The sequence below is a fragment of the Cherax quadricarinatus genome, chromosome 13, assembly GCF_038502225.1.
Source record: "Cherax quadricarinatus isolate ZL_2023a chromosome 13, ASM3850222v1, whole genome shotgun sequence".
Lineage (NCBI taxonomy): Eukaryota > Metazoa > Arthropoda > Malacostraca > Decapoda > Parastacidae > Cherax > Cherax quadricarinatus.
The window spans coordinates 1,407,771-1,434,101 of NC_091304.1; the positions used below are offsets into that span (position 1 = coordinate 1,407,771).

The following is a 26,331-nucleotide window of genomic DNA, read 5'->3' on the forward strand; positions in this document are numbered from 1 at the left end:
TCCAGAATAAACAATGTAGGTATTCCTGGAACTAAACTAACATTTCCTCTGTTCATTAGTTACGTTTTGAAGCTTTGCAAATAAATTCCATTTTGATTTCTTATTCACATAATGAATTTTTATTCACACCATAAAATAGAAGATTTACTGTTATGCAATACTGTAATAATTGTATAAATATCACCATATTTGTGAATGCATATTAGACCCACCAGCTGGCGTGTATTAGACGTGTGAGGTCGTTTGTTTACTCTTGAATATCGGCAAAAATTTAACATTTCTGCTACTTTGAGCTCAGTTTCAAGCCATTTCCAGTGCTAAAACCAATCAAAGTCATCTCTATTTCTGTAATATGTCTTCCATTCTATCAAATGAGACCAAGAAATCGCAAATAGAACTATAAAAAACATGAAAAAACACTGCAAAGTCGCTGTTTTAATCTAAAAATCATTATTTCAGTTTTTTCTCGCATTATACACAGCGTGCTGCAGGATCTGTTTTATGTGGTGCACACATACCACAGATGTATTCTCTCATATCTAGGCCCAAATGTACCAGTTTATCAGAGTGAGCCGAGCTCATGACGTAGATCTACGGTTTGGACCCTGAACGTAAAGCCGTAGATCTACGGGACGGACCCTCAAAGGGTTAAACTTACGTCACACTACAGATGCATACATATTTATGTATACACTTACCTGAGTTTTAATTGATTTTATCTTAATACATATTTCTTGTTCTCGTTACTTTTCCTTTCACATCCATGGGGGAGTGGAGTAAATCTTTCCTCCATAAGCCGTAGTGTCGTAAAAAGTCAACTTAAATGCTGGGAGCAATGGGCTAGTAACCCCTTTTCCCATATAGCCTACTAAATAGAAAAAGAACAAAACTGCCCAAGTGGGATGTTTGAATGTGCGCAGCTGTAGTGCAAATTAGACGATTGTGGATGCTATGAATGAAAAGTTGGAAGTCATGGCCAAGTGAAGCAAAGCCAAAAGGGAGTAAGATTTCAGTGGGGAGAAAAACAGGATTAGGTCAGGGGCTTCTAATAGAGCTAAGGAAGGAGTAGCAATAGTGCCAGGAAAAGAAGGAATATAAATGTATAAATTCAGAGATTATGTGGAGTAAAATAAGGGCAAGATGTGAAAAGTGGGTTATAATAAGTGTTTATGCACCTGCAGAAGACAGAAGAGTAGAGGACAGATATATTTTGGGAAGTGTAGAGTGTGTGGGGAGTTTTGAATCGAGCAAGAGAGTACTTGTGGTTGGGGATGTCAATGAAGGTACCTAGAGATTGGCAGAGCATGTGTAATTCCTTTATATAACAGGGAGACAAATATTTTTAAAAATATAGGGGAATAAGTTTACAGAGTATACCAGGTAAAGTGTATGGTAGGGTTATTGAAAGAGCAGGATTGCAGACGAGCAAGAGGCTTTAGAATGGGTAGGGGATGTGTAGATCAGATGTTTACAGTGAAGCATACATGTCAACAGTATCTAGGTAAAGGCAGGGAAGTTTTCATTGCATTTATGGATTTAGAAAAGGCATACGTTGGTTGACAGCAACCACTCTTACATGGGTGTGAAACATGGGTGACGAATGTTGCAATGAGAAGGCTGGAGGCAGTGATGTCACATCCGAGGACAATGTGTGGTGTGGATATAACGCAGAGAATCTGTAGTTTGGAAATTAGGTGTGGGATTACCAAAACTATCCCGAGGGCTGATTAGGGGTTATCGAGATGGTTTGGACATTTAGAGAGGAAGGAATGAAATAGAATGAGTATACATCTGTAGTGGGGGCAAAGACAGGGTAGGCCTAGTAAAGGTTGGAGGGGGTAAAGGTTTTGTGTGCAAGGGGCTTGGACTTCCAGCATGTTAGACAGGAGATGGGAAGTACAGAGTTATGTTGCAGTTTTAAAACTGTAGTGTAAGCATGCCTCTAGCTGCCCACCCTGCCTTGGTGGGAAATGGCCGATGTGAAGAAAAAAAAAAAAAAAAGATACGAGTGGATAGAGAAGCAATGTGGCAGATACTGCAAGTGCTGAGAAGAGTTTTTGTGAGGGTAGCGAGGCTCAGGTTAGGGTGTGTAGGAGAGGGAGATCACTTCCCAGTAAAAGTAGATCTTAGACAGGGATGTGTAATGTCACCATGGTTGTTTAGCATTCAAAGAGGGGATTGTAAAAGTAATAGCTAGGGTGTTGGGGAGGGGTGGGATTAAATTATGGGGAATCAAATACAAAATGATAGTTACTTTGTGTTGCTAACATCGTGCTTACGGGATATTCTGAAGTGAAGTGGCAAAGGTTAACAGACGAGTTTGGGAGGGTGTACATGTTACATAGCAAGTTTAGTAAAAATTTTGAAAAGATATCACACGGATTAATTAAAATGACTATTAACCCTTTGACTGTTTACGCAGTATAAATACGTCTTACGAGCCAATGTTTCTGACGCATATATACTCTAATTCTAGCGGCTTCAAATCAAGCGGGAGAAAGCTGGTAGGCCCACATGTTAGAGAGGGTGTGTGTGGTCAGTGTGCACCACAAAAATCCTGCAGCGCAGAGTGCGTAATGAGAAAAAAAAAACTGATCTTTTTTTGGATTAAAGCACAGACTTTGAGGTGTATTTTCGTATAGTATTTATCGTTGTATTTGCGTATTCATGGTCTTAGGTGATGAAATGGAAAACGTATTACAGGAATAGAGATGATTTTCATTACTTTGACGATTAAAACGACCTTGAAACCGAGCTCAAAGTAGCGGAAATGTTCGATTTTACCAATGTTCAGGAGTAAACAAATCACACGACACGTCAACTGGGGAGTCTAATTCTTTCACTAGTGCACTGATATTATTTATACCATTTTTACAATAATGCAGTTGTCTGCATACCAGTAAATTTTTGTATGAATAAAAAATCAAAATAGAAAGCAATAATATAAGAGGGGCCTAGAAATGTGACTAATGAACAGAGGATATGTTATTTTAGAGCCAAGAATGTCTACCTTGTTCATTCTGGACCCTATTTTGAAATTGGCATCTTTTTTAATTTGCGTGAAATTGGCCAAATTGCAAATTTCTGACCACTATATTGGGTAGTTCAAATTGGTAAATGGGCAGTTTCTTGTACTCAGCTGATAGATAAAATGGAGTTCTAAAGAAATAGCTATGAATTTGGTCAACTGGAACAACGGAATTGGCTGAAAACAGGGCTCAAAGTTGGCGAAATCGCTGATACAAACATTTTGCCAAGACCGCTAATTTCGCGGGAGCATAATTCCCAGAGTTTTCGACCAAATTTTGAACTTTTGGTGTCATTACCATCGGGAAAAGATTCTCTATCATTTCATAAGAAATTTTTTTTTTTTTTTCCAAAAATTTATCGACATTGAATGACAGTTTCAGTAAAGGGCCTGCGACAGTCAAAGGGTTAACGTAACTTAATGTCTGACATTAAATATGCTTCAGTGATTGTTATGATATCTTCAGATTAATAAGACCGATTTTAACGTGTACCCGCATGCTAGCACAGTGCAAGTTTATTTAGGTACAGGTACAAAAGTATAATTATCAGAGTATACATAACTCGTGCAAAGATTAGTGGACGAGTTTGGGAGTGTGTGTAAAGGTAGAAAGTTGAAAGTGAACATAGAAAAGAGTAAGGTGATGAGGGTATCAAATGATTTAAAGAAAAATTGGATATCAAATTGGAGAGGAGTATGGAAGTGGATGTTTACAGATATTTGGGAATTCACGTGTCAGCGGATGAATGTATGAAGAATGAGGTTAACCATAGAACTGATGAAGGAAAAAAGGCGAGTGGTGCATTGAGGTATGTGTGGAGACAAAACATTATCTATGGAGGCAGAGAAGGGAATGTATGAAAGGATAGTGGTATCAATACTCTTATATGGGTGTAAAGCTTGGGTTGTAGATGCTGCAGCAAGGAGGCAGTGGCGATGTTCTGTCTAAGGGCAATGTCTGGTGTAAATATTATGCAGAGAATTCAGTGTGGAAATTAGAAGGTGTGGAGTTAATAAAATTATTAGTCAGAGGGCTGAAGAGGGGTTGAGGTGGTTTGGTCATTTAGAGAGAATGGGTCAAAGTAGAATGACATGGAGAGCATATAAATATGTAGGGGAAGGAAGGCGGAGTAGGGGTCATCCTCGAAAAGGTTGGAGGAAGGGGAGTAAAGGAGGTTTTGTGGGCGAGGGGCTTGGACTTCCAGCATTAAGCATGCACAAGCGTGTTAGATAGTGAATGGAGACGAATGGCATTTCTGACCTGACAAGCTGTTGGAGTGCAAGCAGGGCAATATTTAGTGAAGGTATTCAGGGAAACCTGCTAATTTTTATATAACCAGACTCAAGTACTGGAAATGGGAAGTACAATGCCTGCACTTTAACCCTTAAACTGTCTAAAGAGATCCGTGTTCACATGCATAGCCCTTTATATTTTCCAATATATAAAAAAAGTAGATCAAAGTTTTTTACACATTTTCAAATGTAAAACAAAAAGCAGCTACGTTTTTTTACATACTTTCAAATGTTAAAAAACGTAGATCTACGTTTGGACAGTTTAAGGGTTAAAGGAGGGGTTTGGGATAGTGGCGGTTTGGAGGGATATGTTGTGCATCTTTATATGTATATGCTTCTAAGCTGTTGTGTTCTGGGCACCTCTGCAAAAAAACAGTGATTATGTACAAGTGTGGTGATAGTGTTGAATGATATTTTCTTTCTTGGGGATTTTTTTTTTTCCTTCTTTTTTTGGTTACTGCCTTGGTGGGAGACAGCCAACCTTTTTATAAAAAAAAAAAAATAAAACCCTTGAAATTTTGGAAGACTCCAGACATAATGGAGAGACATGGAGGTCACCAGGTGGGGCGCAGTTACCGTATTAGAAAGACAGGTTGGGGGAGCAATAGTCATAATTTGAAATGTCCACATTAGCGGAATGCTGTAAAGCGAGGCCCTACTGCCCTTATATTACAATTATTTCAGTGTAGTACGCATCAAAAATTATTCAACGAATACTGGTTTATATGGGTTGCATACCTAGAGTTTCATGGCCAAATTCCACTGATAGCATCAAACAGTTAAAGGGTTAAAAAGTGGACAATAGGAGCAATATTAATCTTAAATAAAAAATACAATACCGTGACTGGAATGACACACAAATAACCCGCAAATAAAAGAGAAGCTTACGATGACGTTTCGGTCCGACTTGGACCATTAACAGTCACACTAACCAGAAGTGGAGCAGGACAGCTATATATAGGCAGGAAGAGGTGGTAGTAGTAGTAGTAGTAGTGGTAGTAGTACAAGAATGGTATATAATACCGACAAGATGAAATTAAGACATGCGCAACACCCGGGCATCCCTACCGTAGACTTTTCGCCATCCAGCCAGCCACTGGATGGCGAAACGTCCACAACAAAGACAACCAGACGCCGCACTTGTGTCTTAATTTCATCAGTAGTTGTAGTAGTAGTAGTAGTAGAAGAGGTGGTAGAGGTAGAAGTGGGAAATAAGGAGGAGGAGCCAGTCAAATACAAAGGAAGGGGAGCACTGCAAGAGCTAGGTGCCCACTGAGGGAGAGCAAGCGCACAGAGGTGCGTGAAAGGGGAAGTGGTGAAATAAATGAAGGAACAGAAGCAAGAGACAGAAGAGAAAGACAACCCAGAGGAGAAAAGGAAAGAGGAAAGGGGAAGAGGGAGAAGAAAAAGAAAAAATGAGGAGTCAAGTTAAGTCACGGGTGTTCTGAAGTTTAGAGCATTTTACAATGTAGAGGGAGAGGAAGGCATCTACAGAGACGAAGCCAGGGCTAAGGTTCATACAAGGATAGTGTATTAGAGAGGATTCAACTAGACGGCGACTGTTCGAGTTGGAAGTAAGGAAGACAGTTTTAGCAGAAGACCAGTCAATAGGATGGCTATGATCTCTGACGTGACAGAAAAGAGCATTGTTAATGTCGGCAAGCCTAACACTTCTAGTGCTCCCTAAGTGTCAGAAAGAGATTGACCAGTTTCTCCGAAGTATTGAAGAGGACAGGAGGAGCAAGAAATAGAGTAGACACCAGGAACATCTGTAGAGGGAGGAGAGGTATGAACGAGATTAGTGTGAAGTGTTAGTCTGGCGGAAGGCAAGCTTGATGTCTAAGGGACGGAGAGAATTTTTGAGATTAGAAAGACCGGAAATGTAGGGAAGGCAGAGGATAGAAGAGTTCCCAGGAGTAGAGTTTGGGAGAGAAGAAATTGCATTTGGCACGTGAGAGGGCAGAGTCTATGAAATGGGAAGGGTAGCCAAGACGGGAAAACGAATTATGAAGTGGAAATTTCTGCTGGAAGGAACTGAGGATCACAGATGCGGAGGGCACGGAGAAAGAGGGAGATGAGAACACTTTTCTTGACAGGGGAAGCATGATAGGAAAAGTAGTGAATGTAAATGCCACTGTGCATAGGTTTTCGGTAAACGGAAAAGGAAAAACCTGTATCTGAGCGGTGGACACGGACATCAAGAAAAGGAAGCAAGGAATTAGATTCCCATTCAGCTTTAAACTTAATGGAAGGGGCAAGATTATCAAGAGCTTCAAGAAAATGTTGGAAGAGACTGTAGTCATGAGGCCACAGAGCAAAGATGTCGTCCACATAGCGGAGCCAGAGTGAAGGTTGCACATCGAGGGTAGGAAGAACACTTCATAATTTGTTTTCCCGTCTTGGCTACCCTTCCCATTTCATAGACTCTGCCCTGTCACGTGCCAAACGCAATTTCTTCTCTCCCAAACTCTACTCCTGGGAACTCTTCTATCCTCTGCCTTCCCTACATTTCCGGTCTTTCTAATCTCAAAAATTCTCTCCGTCCCTTAGACATCAAGCTTGCCTTCCGCCAGACTAACACTCTTCGCACTAATCTCGTTCATACCTCTCCTCCCTCTACAGATGTTCCTGTGTCTATTTCTTGCTCCTCCTGTCCTCTTCAATACTTCGGAGAAACTGGTCGATCTCTTTCTGACAGACTTAGGGAGCACAAAAATAGTGTTAGGCTTGCCGACACTTACAATGCTCTTTTCTGTCACGTCAAGAGATCATAGCCATCCTATTGACTGGTCTTCTGCTAAAACGGTCTTTCCTACTTCCAACTCGAACAGTCGCCGTCTAGTTGAATCCTCTCTAATACACAACTTTCCTTGTATGAACCTTAGCCCTGGCTTCATCTCTGTAGATGCTTTCCTCTCCCACTACGTTGTAAAATGCTCCAAACTTCAGAACACCCGTGACTTAACCTGACTCCTCATTTTTTCTTTTTCTTCACCCTCTTCCCCTTTCCTCTTTCCTCTTCTCCTCTGGGTTGTCTCTCTTCTGTCTCATGTTTCTGTTCCTTCATTTATTTCACCACTTCCCCTTTCACGCACCTCTGCGCGCTTGCTCTCCCTCAGTGGGCTCCTAGCTCTCTTGCAGTGCTCCCCTTCCTTTGTATTTGACTGGCTTGTCCTCCTTATTTCCCACTTCTACCTCTACTACTACTGTCATGTGGGTTTTTGATACGTGGATGGGTAAAAATACTCACGTAGGCTGGTAGTACGTATAATATATAACGGGAAGTATGGGAAGCACCAACAGCCGACCTGTCTCTGCTGGCTAACTACGACTGACTCATAGTGCCTACAGGTGAGGGTGTTTGAAATCCTGCTATGGTCAGCAGCAATATGAATACAGTCGCTGATTCACACAGATCGTTGGTAGCGAGTCATCTACTGGTAACTGGTTACTAGGAACTGGTACTACTGAGACTACTACCTCTTCTACTACTACAACTACTGATGAAATTAAGACAGCAGCGTCTGGTTGTCTTTGTTGTGGACGTTTCGCCATCCAGTGGCTGGCTGGGTGGCGAAATGTCTACGATAGGGATGCCCAGGTGTTGCGCACGTGTCTTAATTTCATCTTGTCGGTATTATATACCATTCTTGTACTACTACCACCACCTCTTCCTGCCTAAATATAGCCGTCCTGCTCCACTCCTGGTTAGTGTGACTGTCAATGGTCCAAGTCGGACCGAAACGTCGTCGTAAGCTCTCTTTTATATGCGGGTTATTTGTGTAATATTAATCTTAGGAGTCTGAACAGTGAAAGTTTTTGATGGAAGAGCAAACCAAAGTTTACTAAAATGTACATGCTAATGTATCAAAAAATTTTTTAGCTACAGTTAGCCTACCATACAGCTTTATTGCTGGAGGCAAATTCCATGCAGTTTTAAGAGCAGAATATAACAGTCCACAAGGCTAAGAAGTAGTACATCTCATAACTAGAAAGCTAAGGAGGGGTCAGGAGCAAAGACTCAACCCCTTGTAATCACAATTTAAAAAATTTAAAGACCATTAATCCCAATTAAGTGCAGGAACAAAAATCCAAATTTACAATATTCTAACCTTAAACTGGACCGGAGTAGGATGAAAGCTTGCAAATGCACACCTGTTCAAGGAAAAATTTAATCAGCATTACATAAATCACAAAATATTTAATTTTAGTCAAAATCATTCAGTTCTGGCATATTTCATATACATATCAAATAATGTAGGTAAAAAGCATCATGATTATCCTTAAATAGATAATACTTAGGAATTAAGGCAACTTATGTTCAGGATACCTAACTAGAGTATATTCTGTAGTAATTATGGCAATTAACCAGAAGGAACATTCACTATTTCACAATGTAGCAATAACCACAATTCAAATTACCCTTGAAATTTTAACACTGCATCCCCATCCTTTAAAATAAACACTATTCCCTATCTCCTGAACTACATCTCTCCATCTGCCACTCCCTCCCTGTGCGCATGTATGATTGTATATACATTGTGTCCATCCCTCATGTTAGTTCGTACCTACCTGGACGTCTCGCTCCCCATCTTTCCATTACTCTTCTAAAACATTCCTACTGAATGCCAAGCCCCCAAACTAAGAAATTATCTTCACTCAATTACTAGTAGTATAAATTACTTTTCATAAACACACACTTTTAAACTTATAAATATTTACCTCCAAAGACTTCCTGGTTGACAGCCCAGAGGCACTGCAAAGAAAATCAGTACATTAGAGACACAGCTTTAGAGAATTTAGTTAACACTAAACAGGATAATCAGAAATCTAATCGTCAAAACCATTACGACTGGGGCGATATCGATAGTGTCATCATATTAATTTTGCATAGAGAAAAAAAATTGAAAAAAAATGAAGAATCACCTTGCAAAGACTCAACCCCTTGTAATCACAATTTAAAAATTTTAAAGACCATTAATCCCAATTAAGTGCAGGAACAAAAATCCAAATTTACAATATTCTAACCTTAAACTGGACTGGAGTAGGATGAAAGCTTGCAAATGCACACCTGCTCAAGGAAAAATTTAATCAGCATTACATAAATCACAAAATATTTAATTTTAGTCAAAATCATTCAGTTCTGGCATATTTCATATACATATCAAATAATGTAGGGATAAAGCATCATGATTATCCATTAACAGATATACTTAGGAATTAAGACATTAACTTCCTATATTCAGTAGGGAAGAAATAAATGGGATTAGGTCAGGGGTTTCAAATAGTTAGAGCTAAAGAAGGATTAGCAATAATGTTGAAGGATAAGTCATGGGAGGAAAAGTGAATATAAATGTATTAATTCAAGGATTATGTGGAGTAAAATAAGGGTTGGATGTGAAAAGTGGGTTATAGTAAGCATTTATGCAACTGGAGGAGAAAAGTGCAGAGATTGTGAGAAATGTTGAGCGAGTACATGGGGAGTTTTGAACCAAGTGTGAGTACTTGTGGTTGGGGGATTTCAATGCTAAAGTGCATAAAAATGTGGTGGAGGGAGTAGGTAAATTTTGGGTGCCAGGGGTGAATGAAAATGGGAAGCCTTTAATTTAACTGTGTAGAAAGGTTAGGTAATAATTAATACATTTTATGGAAAAGAGGATAAACAAGTATACAAGGTATGACATGGCACACAATGAAAGTAGTTAGATTATGTATTGGTGGATAAAAGGTTTGATGGGTAGGCTTCAGATAGAGTAAGAGGTAGATGGGAGAAGAAAAAATGGCAACAAGTATGAGAGGCAAAAGTATAAACTAAAGGAGGAGGAAGTTCAGGCGAAATAAGCAACAATTAGCAGAAAGGTGGGCTAGTGCAAGTATGAGTAGTGGGGGGTTTGAAGAAGGTTGGAATAGTTTAAAAAATGCAGTATTAAAATGTGGGGCAGAAGTTCGTGGTTATAGTAGGGTGGGTGCAGAAGGAAAGAGCAATTGGTGGGATGAAGTAAAAGGTGTGATAGAAGTGCATGAGGCATTACTTAGAATGAAAGGAGGTAAAGCAGCTGGAACTGATGGGGGGTAAATTGTGTTGGAGTGGTTGGTATTTTTGTTTAATAAATGTATGAAAGAGGGGAAGGTACCTAGGAATTGGCAGAGAGCACATATAGTTCCTTTATATAAAGAGTAAAATTTATAGGGGAATAAGTTCAGAGTGTACCAGGAAAAGCGTACGGTAGGATTATTGCAAGAATTAGAGGCAAGAGAGTAGGATTGCAGATGAGCAAGGAGGCTTTAGAGTGGGTAGGGGATGTGTAGATCAAGTGTTTACATTGAAGCATATGTATACGTGAACAGTATTTAGATAAAGGTAGGGAAGTTTTCACTGCGTTTATGGATTAAGAAAAGGCATATGATAGAGTGGATTGGGGAGCAATGTGGCAGACATTGCAAGTATATGGAACAGGTAGTAAGTTCCTAAATGCTGTAAAGTTTTTATGAGGATAGCAAGGCTCAGGTTAGGGCGTGTAGAAGAGAAGATTACTTCCCAGTAAAAGTACATCTAAGACAGGGATGTGTAATGTCACCATGGTTGTTTAATATATTTACAAATGGGGTTGTAAAAGATGCAAATGCTAGGGTGATGGGGAGAAGGGTGGTATTAAATTATGGGGAATCTAGTACAAAATGGGAGTTGACACTTACTTTTTGCTGATAATACTGTGCTAATGCAAGATTCTACAGAAAAGTTGCAAAGGTTAGTGGACGAGTTTGGGAGGGCGTGTAAAGGTAGAAATTTGAAAGGGAACACAGAAAAGAACAAGGTGACGAGTTTATCAAATGATTTAGATAAAGAAAAATTGGATATCAAATTGGAGAGGAGGAGTATGGAAGAAGTGAATGTCTTCAGATATTTGGGAGCCGACATGCCAGCGGATGGGTTTATGAAGGATGAGGTTAACCACAGAATTGATGAAGGTTAAAAGGCAAGTGGCATATGTGGAGACAAAAAATGTTATCTATGGAGGCAAAAAAGTGTGAAGCTTGGGTTGTAAATGCTGCAGCGAGGAGTCGGTTGGAGGCAGCGGAGATACCCTAAGTGCAATGTGTGGTGCAAATATCATGCAGAGAATTAGGAGTGAAAATTAGAAGGTGTGGAGTTAGTGTAAGTATTAGAGGGCTGAAGAGGGGTTGCTGAGGTGGTTTGGTCATTTAAATAGAATGGGTCACAGTAGAATGACACGGAAAGCGTATAAATCTGTAGGGGAAAGGCTGGGGGTTAGGGGTTGTCCTTGAAAAGGTTGGAAGGAGGGGGTAAAGGTTTTGTGGGTGAGGGGTTTTGACTTCCAGCAAGTGCACTTGAGCATGTTAGATAGGAGCAAATGGAGATTAATGGTTTTAGGGACCCCGACGAGCTGTTGGAGCATGAGCAGGGTAATAGTGAAGGGATTCAGGGAAACTTAGTTATTTTTATATAGCCAGACTCAAGTACTGGAAATGGCAAGTACAATGCCTGCACTTTAAAGGAGGGGTTTTGGGATATTGGCAGTTTGGAGAGATGTTATACATCTTTATATATGCTTCTAAACTGTTGTATCTGGGCACCTTTGCAAAAACAGTGATTATGTACGAGTGAGGTAAAAATGTTGAATGATGAAAGTATTTACCTTTTTGGGGATTTTTTTTTTTTTTTTTTTGGGGGGGGGGGGGGTCACCCTGCCTTGGTGGGAGACTGCAGACTTTTTGAGAAAAAAAAAAAAATTAGTAACTAAAGAGTACATCCTGCAGTGATTATATCAATTAACCAGAAGGAACATTATTTTGCATCAAGTAGTAACAGCCACTCTTCTTTCAAAATACAAGCACTGTGCCCTATCACCAGAACTCAAACCAGGCAGTTCCTGAATGCTACCTTGCACAGACAACAGTACATCCTACATCAAAGACTGCCTTTCTATCCACCTATCAGTCTTGTCAGCAGTGCACCAACTTCAGTTCAGATAATCATCCAAACATCCCCACCCCACCTTCTGAGTGCAGCCACTGTACTTCCCACCTCCAGGACTAGTCTGGCTACTCAATTTCCCTGGATACCTACATGTTAACTTTACTCCAACAGCCTGTCAAATCATAAATACCAGTTACCTTCGCTCTAATCAAACTCGTACAAGCAACCCTGTTCTATATCCAAGCTCCTAGCACTCAAACCCTTTACCCCCTCCCTCAAACCTTCCCTAGTGCACATTTACAAAGTGCCCTTCACGAGTATCAAGGAAACTAAAAATGAGCAAAAATTTGGTTCATGAAACAATCAGATACACTAAACTATGGTACACTGTTAATGACCCACAGTACCATAAACATTACTAGACACTGTCAATAGTACAGCATAAATGCTGAAACTGCAACATTAACACCCCTCCTTCAGAGTGCAGGCACTGTACTTCCCATCTCCAGGACTCAAGTCCGGCCTGCCGGTTTCCCTGAACCCCTTCGTAACATTTATGAAGGGGTTCAGGGAAACCGGCAGGCCGGACTTGAGTCCTGGAGATGGGAAGTACAGTGCCTGCACTCTGAAGGAGGGGTGTTAATGTTGCAGTTTAAAAACTGTAGTGTAAAGCACCCTTCTGGCAAGACAGTGATGGAGTGAATGATGGTGAAAGTTTTTCTTTTTCGGGCCACCCTGCCTTGGTGGGAATCAGCCAGTGTGATAAAAAAAAAAATATGCAAAATACAAAAAGATTTTCTAGTCACTGCTACCAAATTCCTCACACTGAACTCTCAACACACCATTAGTAATTAGTTCTGTTTTAATTATAATGCATAGGAGGTACAAAGTAAAGTAACATTAGGCCACAATTCTGAAATATACATGGTAATATTGCATTGCTTTTAAATTTAACCAGCTTTGCTTAATTTCTTCCACTGCTCAATAAGCTATTTTAAAATTCAGATGTTGACCTCAGGAACAAATTATTTGCAAAGTGCCAGATAAATTTTCAAAGGTAAACACATTTGACATTATTTGAGCAAACCCTTTTGCAATGACAGTCATGTAACTGGTTCAACTAACAATACTGGCCTAACAAAACTAAGGGAAAGAATCTTATGCTACACAATTTTGAAAATACAACCAATATGTACCTGCTCAGGGTGCCTACTCTGCATCTGGCACTCCATTCCTGCAATGTCAATGATAGAGAAAAAAGTCTTAATATTTCTTTTAAATGTACAAGTGCCATAATAATGCATACGATCAGAAAGATTTATCGTCAAAACAATTACGATAGGGGCAAAATTTGTCATCATGTATTCACAAACTGCACATCTATTTTCTTAGGTAAATCTCAAATACAGTGTAACCTCGGTACACGACCAGCTCCCTACTCCAACAAAGCTCAGCACTCTACCAAACAAATACGACCTGCCAGAACTTGGCTGTAAACTATTTCATGTTTCTTCACATTTTTTGGGACCTACAAAGATTAGTGATAACAGCCAACCAAACAGAAAATTGGTTGGGAATAACTTGTTCAGTACTTAGATGGAGTGGCACTAACAACCTGGGAGTGCCTTTTCCTCCTCAGTAATGTAGGTCCTGCTTGGCATTTTCTTCCAAAACAGGCCTGTTTTGTCACAAACACTTGTTCAGGTTTCAGTCCTTCACTGTATGTACTCCTTGAATTCATGGGAGTTGTCACAGCTGCTCTTTGCTGATGACACTGTGCTCTTGGGAGATTCTGAAGAGAAGTTGCAGAGATTGGTGGATGAATTTGGTAGGGTGTGCAAAAGAAGAAAATTAAAGGTGAATACAGGAAAGAGTAAGGTTATGAGGATAACAAAAAGATTAGGTGATGAAAGATTGAATATCAGATTGGAGGGAGAGAGTATGGAGGAGGTGAATGTATTCAGATATTTGGGAGTGGACGTGTCAGCGGATGGGTCTATGAAAGATGAGGTGAATCATAGAATTGATGAGGGGAAAAGAGTGAGTGGTGCACTTTGGAGTCTGTGGAGACAAAGAACTTTGTCCTTGGAGGCAAAGAGGGGAATGTATGAGAGTATAGTTTTACCAACGCTCTTATATGGGTGTGAAGCATGGGTGATGAATGTTGCAGCAAGGAGAAAGCTGGAGGCAGTGGAGATGTCATGTCTGAGGGCAATGTGTGGTGTGAATATAATGCAGAGAATTCGTAGTTTGGAAGTTAGGAGGAGGTGCGGGATTACCAAAACTGTTGTCCAGAGGGCTGAGGAAGGGTTGTTGAGGTGGTTCGGACATGTAGAGAGAATGGAGCGAAACAGAATGACTTCAAGAGTGTATCAGTCTGTAGTAGAAGGAAGGCGGGGTAGGGGTCGGCCTAGGAAAGGTTGGAGAGGGGGTAAAGGAGGTTTTGTGTGCAAGGGGCTTGGACTTCCAGCAGGCATGCATGAGCGTGTTTGATAGGAGTGAATGGAGACAAATGGTTTTTAATACTTGACGTGCTGTTGGAGTGTGAGCAAAGTAACATTTATGAAGGGGTTCAGGGAAACCGGCAGGCCGGACATGAGCCCTGGAGATGGGAAGTACAGTGCCTGCACTCTGAAGGAGGGGTGTTAATGTTGCAGTTTAAAAACTGTAGTGTAAAGCACCCTTCTGGCAAGACAGTGATGGAGTGAATGATGGTGAAAGTTTTTCTTTTTCGGGCCACCCTGCCTTGGTGGGAATCGGCCAGTGTGATAATAAAATAATTTTTCAGCTGCTTTGTGGTCCGAACTGGCAGCCTCACCATGCCTTATTACACTATGTATGCCACTACACTTCTTAAATCTCTCAAACCAACCTTTGCTGGCCTTAAATTCACTCACATCACCACTAGTTGCAGGTATTTTTCTAATTAAATCCTCATGCAACTTCCTACCCTTTTCACATATGATTGCTTGAGAGATGCTATCTCCTGCTATCTGTTTTCCATTTATCCACACCAATAACAGTCTCTCAACATCTTCTATCACTTATTTTGCAGGTGAAATCACCAAAAAACGCTGCGATAATACAAAATGTTCCGACTGTATGCTTGGATGTGGCCGCGGAGGCTGGCTTGTAAACACTGCCACCCGCGGAACAAGCGAGGCTGGCTCAGGCCGCACGTGGATGCGTCTCTGACGAAACGCGTCGAGCGAGTTTTTTAGCGCTAGGAGAGGCAAATTTTTGCGTTAAAATGTTTTGCTAGGTGGATTTAACGTTATGCGATGCCATTGTTAGGAGAGGGTCCACTGTATTGTGAAACGTTTGGATGAGCGTGGAGGCTAATGCTCACTCTAGCATAAAGCCACACTGACTCACTGCCTCCACCACTACTTCAATCCTCATTTTTGTACAATTTCCTTCAATTCTATTCATTATTAATTACTATTATATTAATCTCACCACCACCATTAGCAGTGGCAGAAATGCGATTCTTTGCCATGCTCAGGAGTCAACAAATGTCACTGCAATACCTGTCCAAATGGCCATTCCAACATGCAGTCATGAATGGGATGACTTTATACTGCAGTTTTATTAATGAACAGTTAGCCAAATAATGATAGCCATGCAGTTACTGATGACAGATGAATGGGGGTGATTATATGGAGTAACTGCATGTCATGACGGGTCTAGGCAGGTGGGCTGGCTGCCAGTTGCGGGGGTCGGAGGGAGGGTAGTAGGGATGCATGGGCGGCAGGAAAAATATGATTTGGCAGCTGGGAATTTGTGAATGTGTGAAGTCCGCGAAAGTTGAGGGAGACCTGTAATAACAATCATAAAAAAAAAAAAACTAGGCAAGAAATTATTTTACTATTTCTGAAATCAATTTATCTCAAATTAAAAAGGTTAATACAGCACTGTCAAATTTGCAGCAAACTAATGTCTGCTTACCTGATCAGAAATTCTTCTGGTCTTTTACTCATCATTCCACTTACTGCATCTAGAAAGAAAAATAGTTTAGTGACAAATAACATCCCCCACATAAAATAGCCTAAGATATCTATAACTACCCTCAATAATCGGTTTTGAAATGCCATTATAACTACACATGTAAACTTGGTGAAAAGAAATATCTATGAACTACAAGAAAGAAACAAAAAGTTAGTGGTACCTCGAGTTTCGAACAGCTCTCAACTCGAACAATTATGCAAGTGTATTTTTGGAGGGTCTGAAACAAATGAAGTTCGTAATTCAAGGTACCACAGTACCTGAACATTCATTTTTTATCAGAAATTCATCAAAGGAGGCATCTCAATGCCTTTTCATTTTGACCCCAAGACCAGAGATAAGATCAATAGATGCACTGAAGTACTACAGTGGTACCTTGACTTAAGAGTTTAACCCTTTGATTGTTGCAAGCCCATTTCTGAAACTTGCACTGTGCAAATTTTTTTGAAAATAAAAAATTCTTATGAAATGATGGAGAATCTTTTCCCGATGGTAATGACACCAAAAGCACTAAAATCGATCGAAAACTTATGGAGTTACGCTCCCAGATCGGTGATCTCATATACACGCATCGGCGATTTCGCCAACTGAGCCCTATTTTTGGCCAATTCCTTTGTTCCAGTCGACCAAACTCGTAGCTATTTCTTTACAACTCCATTTTTTCTCTCAACCGAGTGCAAGAAACCCCCCATTTACCGATTTCAACTACCCAATAAAGTGGTCAGAAATTGGCAATTTGGCCAATTTCACACAAATTAAAGATTCCACTTTCAAAATAGGGTCCAGAATAAATGTCTACATTCTTGGCCCTAAAAACATATCCTCTGTTCATTAGTCAAGTCTCCAGGCCCCTCTTGTATTACTCCTGCTGTCTATTTTGATTTTTTATTCATCACAAAAAATTGAATACTAACTGGTATGCAGACTACTGCATTGTAAAAATGGTATATCAGTGCACTAGTGAAAGAATATTAGACTCCCCAGTTGACACACATTGGACATGTGGTGCGATTTGGTTACTCTAACATTCGTAAAAATCGAACATTTCTGCTTTGAGCTCAATTTAAAGGTCATTTTCATTGTGAAACTAATCAAAATCATCTTTCTGTAATATGTTTCCCAGTCTATCGAACGAGACCAAGAAAATGAGAATACAACCATAATATACAAAAATACCTCAAAAATCAGCATTTTAATCCAAAAAACCAGGGTCGGTTTTTTTTTTCCCCTCGTGCACTGCATGATGCAGAATTTTTTTTTATACAGTGCACACTGACCACACAGACCCATTCTCTTGCACGTGGGCCTACCAGCTTTCTCCTGCTTGCTTTAAAGCCACTAGAATTATTCAGAACACATACGGCCGGAACAGTCAAAGGGTTAATTCATTCTATGACCAAGCCCCTAACTCAATTGCTCGTACAGTGGATCCCAGAGTTTAGCGAGCCTCACACTTCGTGAATTTCAACTTTCAGCAACTTAGTCAAGAAAACACAAACACACAAACTTTCTGACCACTTTATTGGATAGTTGAAATCCGTAAATGGGTGGCATCTTGTACTCATTCGATACAAAAAGTGGAGTTCTAGCGAAATAGTTATGATTTTTGTCGACTGGTACATAGGAATTGGCTGAAAATAGGGCTCAAAGTGGGCAAAATTGCCGATGCATAAACATCGTCGAGACCACTAACTTCGCGAGAGCATAATTCCGTAAGTTTCCCATCAAATTTCACACTTGTCGTCATTATGATTGGAAAAAGATTCTCTATCATTTCACAAGAAAAAATTTTCGACCCTGAGAACAACTTTAGGAGAGCGCCTCTCGACCCTCAAAAGGTTAAAAATAACCTTTGGCATCTACTCGCAAGGAGAACGAAATGTGCTCAATTTAAAATAATTTTCTTTCAGTTTTTACACAGGAAGACACTAACAATATCCAAGTAATTAATTTTTATAGTGGGCCTGAAGATAAATTATGTAATATCAGTCACTGGCAAAATGGTTATGAAACAAAGACAAACTGAAACAAAATAAATCGCTGGGTCCTGATGAGCTTTTTTTTTGAAGGGTTCTTAAGGAATGCAAAATGGAACTCTGTAAACCATTAACTAATATTTTTCAATTTATCTCTTCAAACAAGTGCAGTGTCTGATATGTGGAAGATGGCTAATTTAACTCCTATTTTAAAATAAAGCAGGGGACAAGTCATTACCGTCAAATTACCGCCCAATAAGTCTTGCCTCAATTGTAGGCAAATTTCTGGAGTCAATTATAGCTGATATAAGAAGCCATGTGGATAAGCATAATTTGATTAATGATACTCGGCATGGATTCACGAAGGGCCGTTCCTGTCTAATTTATTAACCTTCAGTAAAGGTTCAGGATGTTGATCACGATAAAGAAAGATAGTTTATTTAGATTTTAACAAGGCTTTTGATAGAGTACCACACCAGAGACTAAAGTGGCAGCTCATGGCATTGGGAAAAAGTGCTGTCATGGATCGAGTCATGCTCACCAATAGGAAGCAGTGTGCACGCTTAAATGGGGTCAAATCCGAGTGGGGATCTGTAACAAGTGGTGTTCCACAGGGATCGGTCTTGGGCCCATTGTCGTTTATAATATATATCAATGACCTCGAAGAGGGAATTACTAATGTTATGAGCAAATTCACCGATGACACGAAGATAGGTAGGGTAATTTATTCAAACAGATGTCACAGAACTTCAGGAGGCTTTAGACAAACTCAATTCCTGGTCAGAAAAGTGGCAGATGCAGTTCAATGTAGATAAATGCAAGGTTCTGAAGCTTGGAAGTGTCCATAACCCTAGCATTTATTAAGTTAAATAACATAGAACTTAGCCATGTGGATTGCAAAAAGGACTTGGGGGTTATGGTAAGCAGCAACCTTAAACCAAGACAGCAATGCCTAAGCATGCATAATAAGGCAAACAGATTACTGGGGTTCATATCAAGAAGTGCAAGCAACAGAAGTCCAGAGGTTATACTAGAGCTTTATATGTCATTAGTAAGCACTCGCCAAGAATACGCAGCTTAGTTCAATGTTCGAAGCCAATGTTCAAAACTTGTGAAAGTGGAACTCGCAAATGTGGAGGGAGACCTGTACATTTAATTTTTATATGCAAATAGGTAGTAGGTTGGTAGACAGCAACCGCCCAGGGAGGTACTACCATCCTGCCAAGTGAGTAAACCGAAAGCCTGTAATTGTGTTACATGATGGTAGGACTGCTGGTGTCTTGTCTGTCTCATAAATATGCAAGATTTCAGGTACGTCTTGCTACTTCTACTTACACTTAGGTCACACTACACATACATGTGCAAGCATATATATACACACACCCCTCTGGGTTTTCTTCTATTTTCTTTCTAATTTTTGTTCTTGTTTATTTCCTCTTATCTCCATGGGGAAGTGGAACAGAATTCTTCCTCTGTAAGCCATGCGTGTCGTATGAGGCGACTAAAATGCCGGGAGCAAGGGGCTAGTAACCCCTTCTGTATATATTACTAAATTTAAAAGGAGAAAGGAGAAAGTTTTTTCTTTTGGGCCACCCCGCCTCGGGATACGGCTGGCACGTTGAAAGAAGATATGCAAAGAATAAATTACCCACCTGTGGTGAAAATACTTACCACTGGTAATACTATTAACCTGTCCCAGTTGTGCATCACAATCATTACCTGTTGAAGAAATTATTTTAAATGTAATATCCTTTCAAGTCTTAACCCATAAACTGCAAACGTATATATACGTTCTCTCGCTCAGTGCCCTGAATATTTTGAATAGAATTTTTTTTTATGGAAATAAAGTGTTTTTTTCTAAATGCCATAGGATAAATTGCCCATTTCCGAATAGGGTCCAGAATAAACAAGAAAGATATTCCTGGCACTAAAATGACATTTCCTTTGTTCATTAGTCACGTCTCAAGGCCCCTCTTACATTCTTTGCTTTCCACTTTGAATTTTTAATTCTCACAAAAAATAGATCTACTGTTATGCAAACTACTGAATTAGTGTAAAAAATGGTATAAATAATATTGGCGCACTTGCAAAAGAATATTACTCGCCAGTTGACGTGTATTGGACGCTTGGCATGATTTGTTTACTTTTGAACTTTGGTAAAAATCGAACATTTCTGCTACTTTGAGCTCAATTTCAAGGTACTTTTCATTGTAAAACCAGTCAAAATCATCTCAATTTCTGTTATATGTCTTCCATTCTATAAAATGAGACCAAGAAAACTAGAATACAAAAATATAAATACCATACGAAAATACAGTGCAAAGTCGCCGTTTTATTCCAAAAAAACGACAAAAGTTTTTTTTCTCATTATGCACTGTGTGCTGCAGGATTTTTTTTATACTGTGCACACTGACCACAGACCCTTTCTTTCGTATGTAGGCCTACCAGCTTTCTCCCACTAGATTTGAGGGCACTAGAATTTAGGCGTACTAGTACGTCAAAAACCCTGGGTCGTAAGCCGTACTAGTACGGCCAAAACCCTCAAAGGGTTAAGGAACACGACTGGCCTAGTAGCACAAGCTAGTCAGGTCCAACTCGCACCCACCCACACCCACTCATGTATTTATCTAACTAACGTTTTAGCCTCAATAACTGTATTTGGGAGTTTGTTCCACTCATCCACAATTATTACCAAACCAGTGCTTTCCTATATCCTTCCTGAATCTGAATTTTTCCAACTTAAAACCATTGCCGAGTCCTGTCTAGGCTAGATATTTTCAGAAAGTTATTTACATCCCCTTAATTCCCGTCTTCCATTTATACACCTTAATCATATCCCCCCTAGTTCTACGTCTTTCTAGAGTGCAGATTCAGGGCCCTCAGTCTATCCTCATAGGGAAGATTTCTGATACATGGCATCAACTTTGTCATCCTCCTCTGTTTTCCAGAGTATTTATATCCATTCTATAATACGGTGACCAAAACTGTGCAGCATAATCTAAATGTCTAACCAAGGATATATAGAGTCGAAGAACAACCTGAGGACTCCTATTATTTATGCTTCTTGATATGAAGCCAAGGATTCTGTTAGCTTTATTGCGAACACTTATGCACTGTTGTCTTCGTTTCAGATTACTCCTAACCAGTAATATTACGATCGATATTATTTAGTTTACATGTGGATATTTACACCTGCCTTGGCCATTTACTACTGGAATATATACTATTGGAATATATACAGGTGACAGGTCCTTAGCTTCAAACTATGGACCAATAAGCCTAACCTCCATAGTGGGAAAATTTATGGAATCAATAATTGCCAAGGCAGTTTGTAGCCACCTTGAAAAGCATAAATTAATCAACGAATCTCGGCACGGTTTTACAAAGGAGCGTTCCTGCCTTACGAATTTCACTTTTTTCACTAAGGTATTTCAGGAGGTAGATCATGGTAATTAATATGATATTGTGTATATGGACTTCAGTAAGGCTTTTGACAGGGTCCCACATCAGAGTGAGGAAAATTAAGGTACATGGCATAGGAGGATAAATTTTTTCCTGGACAGAGGCATGGTTGACAAATAGGCAGCACAGACAGCACATAAATGGGGAGAAATGGGAAGCATCACAAGCAGTGTTCTACAAGGGGCCAGTGTTAGGCCCCCTGTTGTTCACAATCTACATAAACGACATTGATGAGGGCATAAAGAGCGACACAAGCAAGTTTGCCGATGACACCAAAATAGGCCTTCGAATTCATTCTGACGAGGACATTAGAGCACTCCAGGAAGATTTGAATAGACTGATGCAGTGGTTGGAGAAATGGCAGATGCAGTTTAACCCTTTCAGGGTCCGTCCCGTAGATCTACAGCTGGTCGGTGAGTGTCCAAACCGTAGATCTACGCCAAAATTCTAGCGCCGTCAAATTTAGCTCGAAAGCGCTCATAGGCCTACATACGAGAGAATGGGTCTGCGCCGTGGGTGTGCGCCGTAAACAAAAAATCTAGGCGCCTGCATAGCATTGTGGGAACGCCGGCTCAGTCACCCTTGTTCACCATGCCTCGTCGCAAGTCAGCTCTCACTCCCCGGAAAATTGGGACTCTCCTCTTCCTGTCTGATAGTTCAGACACTGATGGAAGTGGAAATGAAGACGAATTCTACGGCTTTGATAAGTTAGTGACCGAAAATAATGACCAGGATATCGATAATAGTGCAGAAAACCCCGACGATCCTCGACCTTCTACCTCTGGTGTGGGCACTCGTGACTCACCGTCGGGTGTTCCTAAACGTAAGAGAAAACTAATATTTTCCCGTGGCCTGGCCTCTGACTTCAGTAATGACGATGATTCTGACGTGGATTGTGATTTTATTGCGCTCGACGATCATTCGAGTAGTGATAGTGAGGAAACATTCACCAGTGAAGCGTCGGTATGTTCGCCGCCGCATGCGCTCGGGTAGTGTACCCTATGCTGTGCCCAGGGGACGGAGTACATCCCGGAGTACATCCCGTGGCCCTACACCCGTTTTAGGTAGTGATAGTGAGGATGATGTGGCTACACTTGGCATGGATGGGCCACAGACATCAGTGGATGGTGTTAGTGGGGCTGGTGGTGGTAGTGGCACCGCCATGCGTGACTCGCTGTGCCACGCGGGAACCCACGCTGCTGACTCGTCAGTTCAAGGACAAAGCGGAGCGTCACCCACCAGCCCGCCACAACCACCTGTACAACCAGCCTATGATGTCCAGTATCCACCAGCAAACCGTATCTGGGATTGGCAGCAAAATCCCAATTTTGTTCCCAGCCCTCACCACTTTGATGACTCGCAAAGTGGAATTCTACCTACCTGTCCCCTTGGAACCACGGCCAATGAACTGGAATTCTTTGAATTATTCTTTGACCAGCCATTGATGGAAATTATTGTCAGGGAAAGTAATAAGTATTTTCAGTACACCATGGCAAATACGATCTTATCACCACAGTCAAGACTACACAGGTGGAAAGAGACGACTGTTGCAGAAATGTATTTGCTTTTTGCAACAATAATGCTTATGCCTCACGTCTATAAGCATAATATAAAAGCATACTGGTCCACAGATCGGCTAATTTCTACCCCATCCTTCAGTGAAATAATACCAGTGAACAGGTTTATCTTACTGTTACGTATGTTGCACTTCTCTGACAAAACCAGGCCTGACAGAAGTGACAGGTTATACAAGATTAGAAATGTTTTCATGTATCTCAAACAAAAGTTCAGGATATACTTTTATCCATTCAAGAATCTTGTAATTGACGAGTCTTTGATTTTGTTCAAAGGTAGACTGTCATTCAAGCAGTATATACCGAGCAAGAGGAACCGTTTTGGTATAAAATTGTTTGTACTCTGTGATTGTGACAGTGGCCTGGTGTTGGATATTGTTGTATACATGGGTAGTAAAACATTGAAAGATACCAAGATGTTATTGGGTATATCAGGTGACGTAGTGAGAAACATGATGGCACCTTATCTTGGTAAGGGCCATACATTATATACCGATAACTGGTACACAAGCCCATTACTCAGTGATTTCATGCGAGTGAACAAGACAGATGTGTGTGGCACAGTGCGTTCTAATCGTAAACATATGCCCAGGCTCAACGCAGGTGTTCGTGGTGATGACTTGCAGGTGTTTACTGCCAATGACATCATGGCATTACGGTGGCATGACAAACGAGATGTCACATTGTTGACAACCATTCACCGTAATGAAATGCAAGACAGTGGCAAAGTTGATCGAGTGACTAATGAACGTATTCGAAAACCAGCGACAGTGATTGATTATACACAAAACATGCGCTTGGTTGACAAGTGTGACATGCAGATTGGTTTTGTTGACTGTGTTCGTAAGAGTTACAAGTGGTACATGAAACTTTTCTTCCATCTCATGGACATTTCAATGCTGAATGCATATAATATGTACCAAATAAAGACTGGTAACAGACCACCGTATGGTGAATTTTGTTTGTCTGTTGTCAGACAACTCATAATGAAGTACCAGGTAACAACACCTGCAATACAACATGGTCCTCGAATTCATCACAATATACCCAAGCGTTTGAGAAGAGAAGGTGATCATTTCATAATACAGCTTCCTTCAACTCAAAAGAAATTTGCTCAGAAGAGATGCATTGTCTGTGCACAAACAAAACGACGGCAACAAAGACGCAAAGACACTCGGTTTATGTGTGAGGAATGTAAGGTGCCTCTGTGCATGGTGCCTTGTTTCAAGGAGTTCCACAAGCTCCAGCAGTTCTAAAACCATGTCCAGTGATTGTAAATATGTAAATATATGATAGAACATTAGTATTATACAATATTTGTGCATGTTTATTGTAATAAACAACAGTAGTAAACAATAATATGATAATAACTTTAGTGCGGTTATTGTGTTCAATACAGTGAGTATATATATATCAATTATATACAGTATTGGTCTCTCAGGCCCCAAATGTTAGTAGGAATAGAAAAAAATTGGAAAAGAAAAAAACTAAAACAAAATAATATAATACGCATATGTGGAATTCGTCGATGTTGCCGCCACCACATCATTTTCTACAAACTTCTTGGCACTTATCTCGGTAAGTACTGATCAGATTCTAATTTTTTTTTGTTTTATTACCTTCACAAAAATATGCTCTTTAATTCTGTAAGAAAAAATTTTTTTTTTCAAAATTTCTTGGACACTGGTGCGTGACCAGATTTTGGCCTTGGACCCTGAAAGGGTTAATATAGACAAATGCCAAGTTCCAAATGTTGGACAGGAAAATAACCATGCCACATATAAACTAAATAATGTATATCTTAATATTATGGACTGCGAAAAAGATTTGGGAGTTCTAGTTAGCAGTAATCTGAAACCAAGACAACAGTGCACAAGTGTTCGCAATAAAGCTAACAAAATCCTTGGCTTCATATCAAGAAGCTTAAATAATAGGAGTCCTCAGGTTGTTCAACTATATATCCTTGGCTAGGGCTCATTTAGATTATGCTGCAGTTTTGGTCACGTATTACAGAATGGACATAAATGCTCTGGAAAACATACAAAGGAGGATGAAAGTTGATCCTATGTATCAGAAATCTTCCATACGAGGTTAAACTGAGGGCCCTGAATCTGCACTCGAGAAAGGCATAGAATTAGGGGGATATGATTGAGGTGTATAAATGTAAGACAGAAATAAAGGGGATGCAAATAGCGTGCTGAAAATTATCTAGCCTAGACAGGACTCGCAGCAATGGTTATAAGTTGGAAAAATTCAGACTCAGGAAGGATATAGGAAAGCACTGGTGTGGTAATAGTTGTGGATGAGTGGGTAAACTCCAGAGTACAGTTATAGAGGCTACAACTGTGTAGTTTTAAAAATAGGTTAGATAAATACACGAGTGAGTGTGGGTGGGTGAGAGTGGGACCTGATTAGCTTGTGCTACTAGGTCAGTTGCTGTGTTCCGAAAGTGAAAACCTGACTAGGTTGGTGCATTTGCTTAAGCCAGTAGGAGACTGACCTGCCTCGCATGGGCCAGCAGACTGTTGCAGTGCTCCTTTATGTTCAATGTTTTGGATATGTGGAAATGAAGAAAGAAAAAGAACGTAACAAGTTCCCTTGAAGCACGTAAAACAAGTATAGTCCATGCCTGACAGTGCAGCGATAAGATAAGAGGCAACATTTGACGAGTATTGGCCCTGTTTTCATTCATACACAAACGAGTCTGTATTTGTCTGTGTCAAGCTCCCTGTCTATCTGTATACGTCTAACTATGTCTCTGAGCCACAAGACTGGTCATCATGTTTACTCATATCCCCAAGCAGAGTATAGCACTGTCTGGATTTTTTGGGTTTATCCTAGGTAATTTACACTATGTATAATTGTATTTATGTGTACCTGTGAGACAGACAGCTAGACAGATACAAACTGAGATGAGCCAGGCAGCCAGTTAGCCTGCTGAACAAGTATTATGTTCCAGAATCGTTTCTCTTTACTTAGGGCATAGGTTATAGGACATTCTGAAAGGGTGATGCGCACATGTTGCACATGGGTTATTATCGAGGTTTTTTATAT

General features: G+C 40.2%; 1 protein-coding gene across 1 annotated transcript in view; it reads right to left on the bottom strand.

Annotated features, from left to right (window-relative positions):
- The window catches only part of LOC128688592 (uncharacterized), a 47,222-nt gene that overhangs the window by 7,799 nt on the left and 13,092 nt on the right, over positions 1 to 26,331 (bottom strand). Inside the window, exons 2-4 of the mRNA XM_070084384.1 lie at positions 19,913 to 19,960; positions 9,044 to 9,077; positions 8,434 to 8,476 (exon numbers count right to left, since the gene is read on the bottom strand). Coding sequence (XP_069940485.1) covers positions 8,434 to 8,476; positions 9,044 to 9,077; positions 19,913 to 19,960 — 125 coding nt within the window. The remainder of the gene's footprint in view (positions 1 to 8,433; positions 8,477 to 9,043; positions 9,078 to 19,912; positions 19,961 to 26,331) is intronic.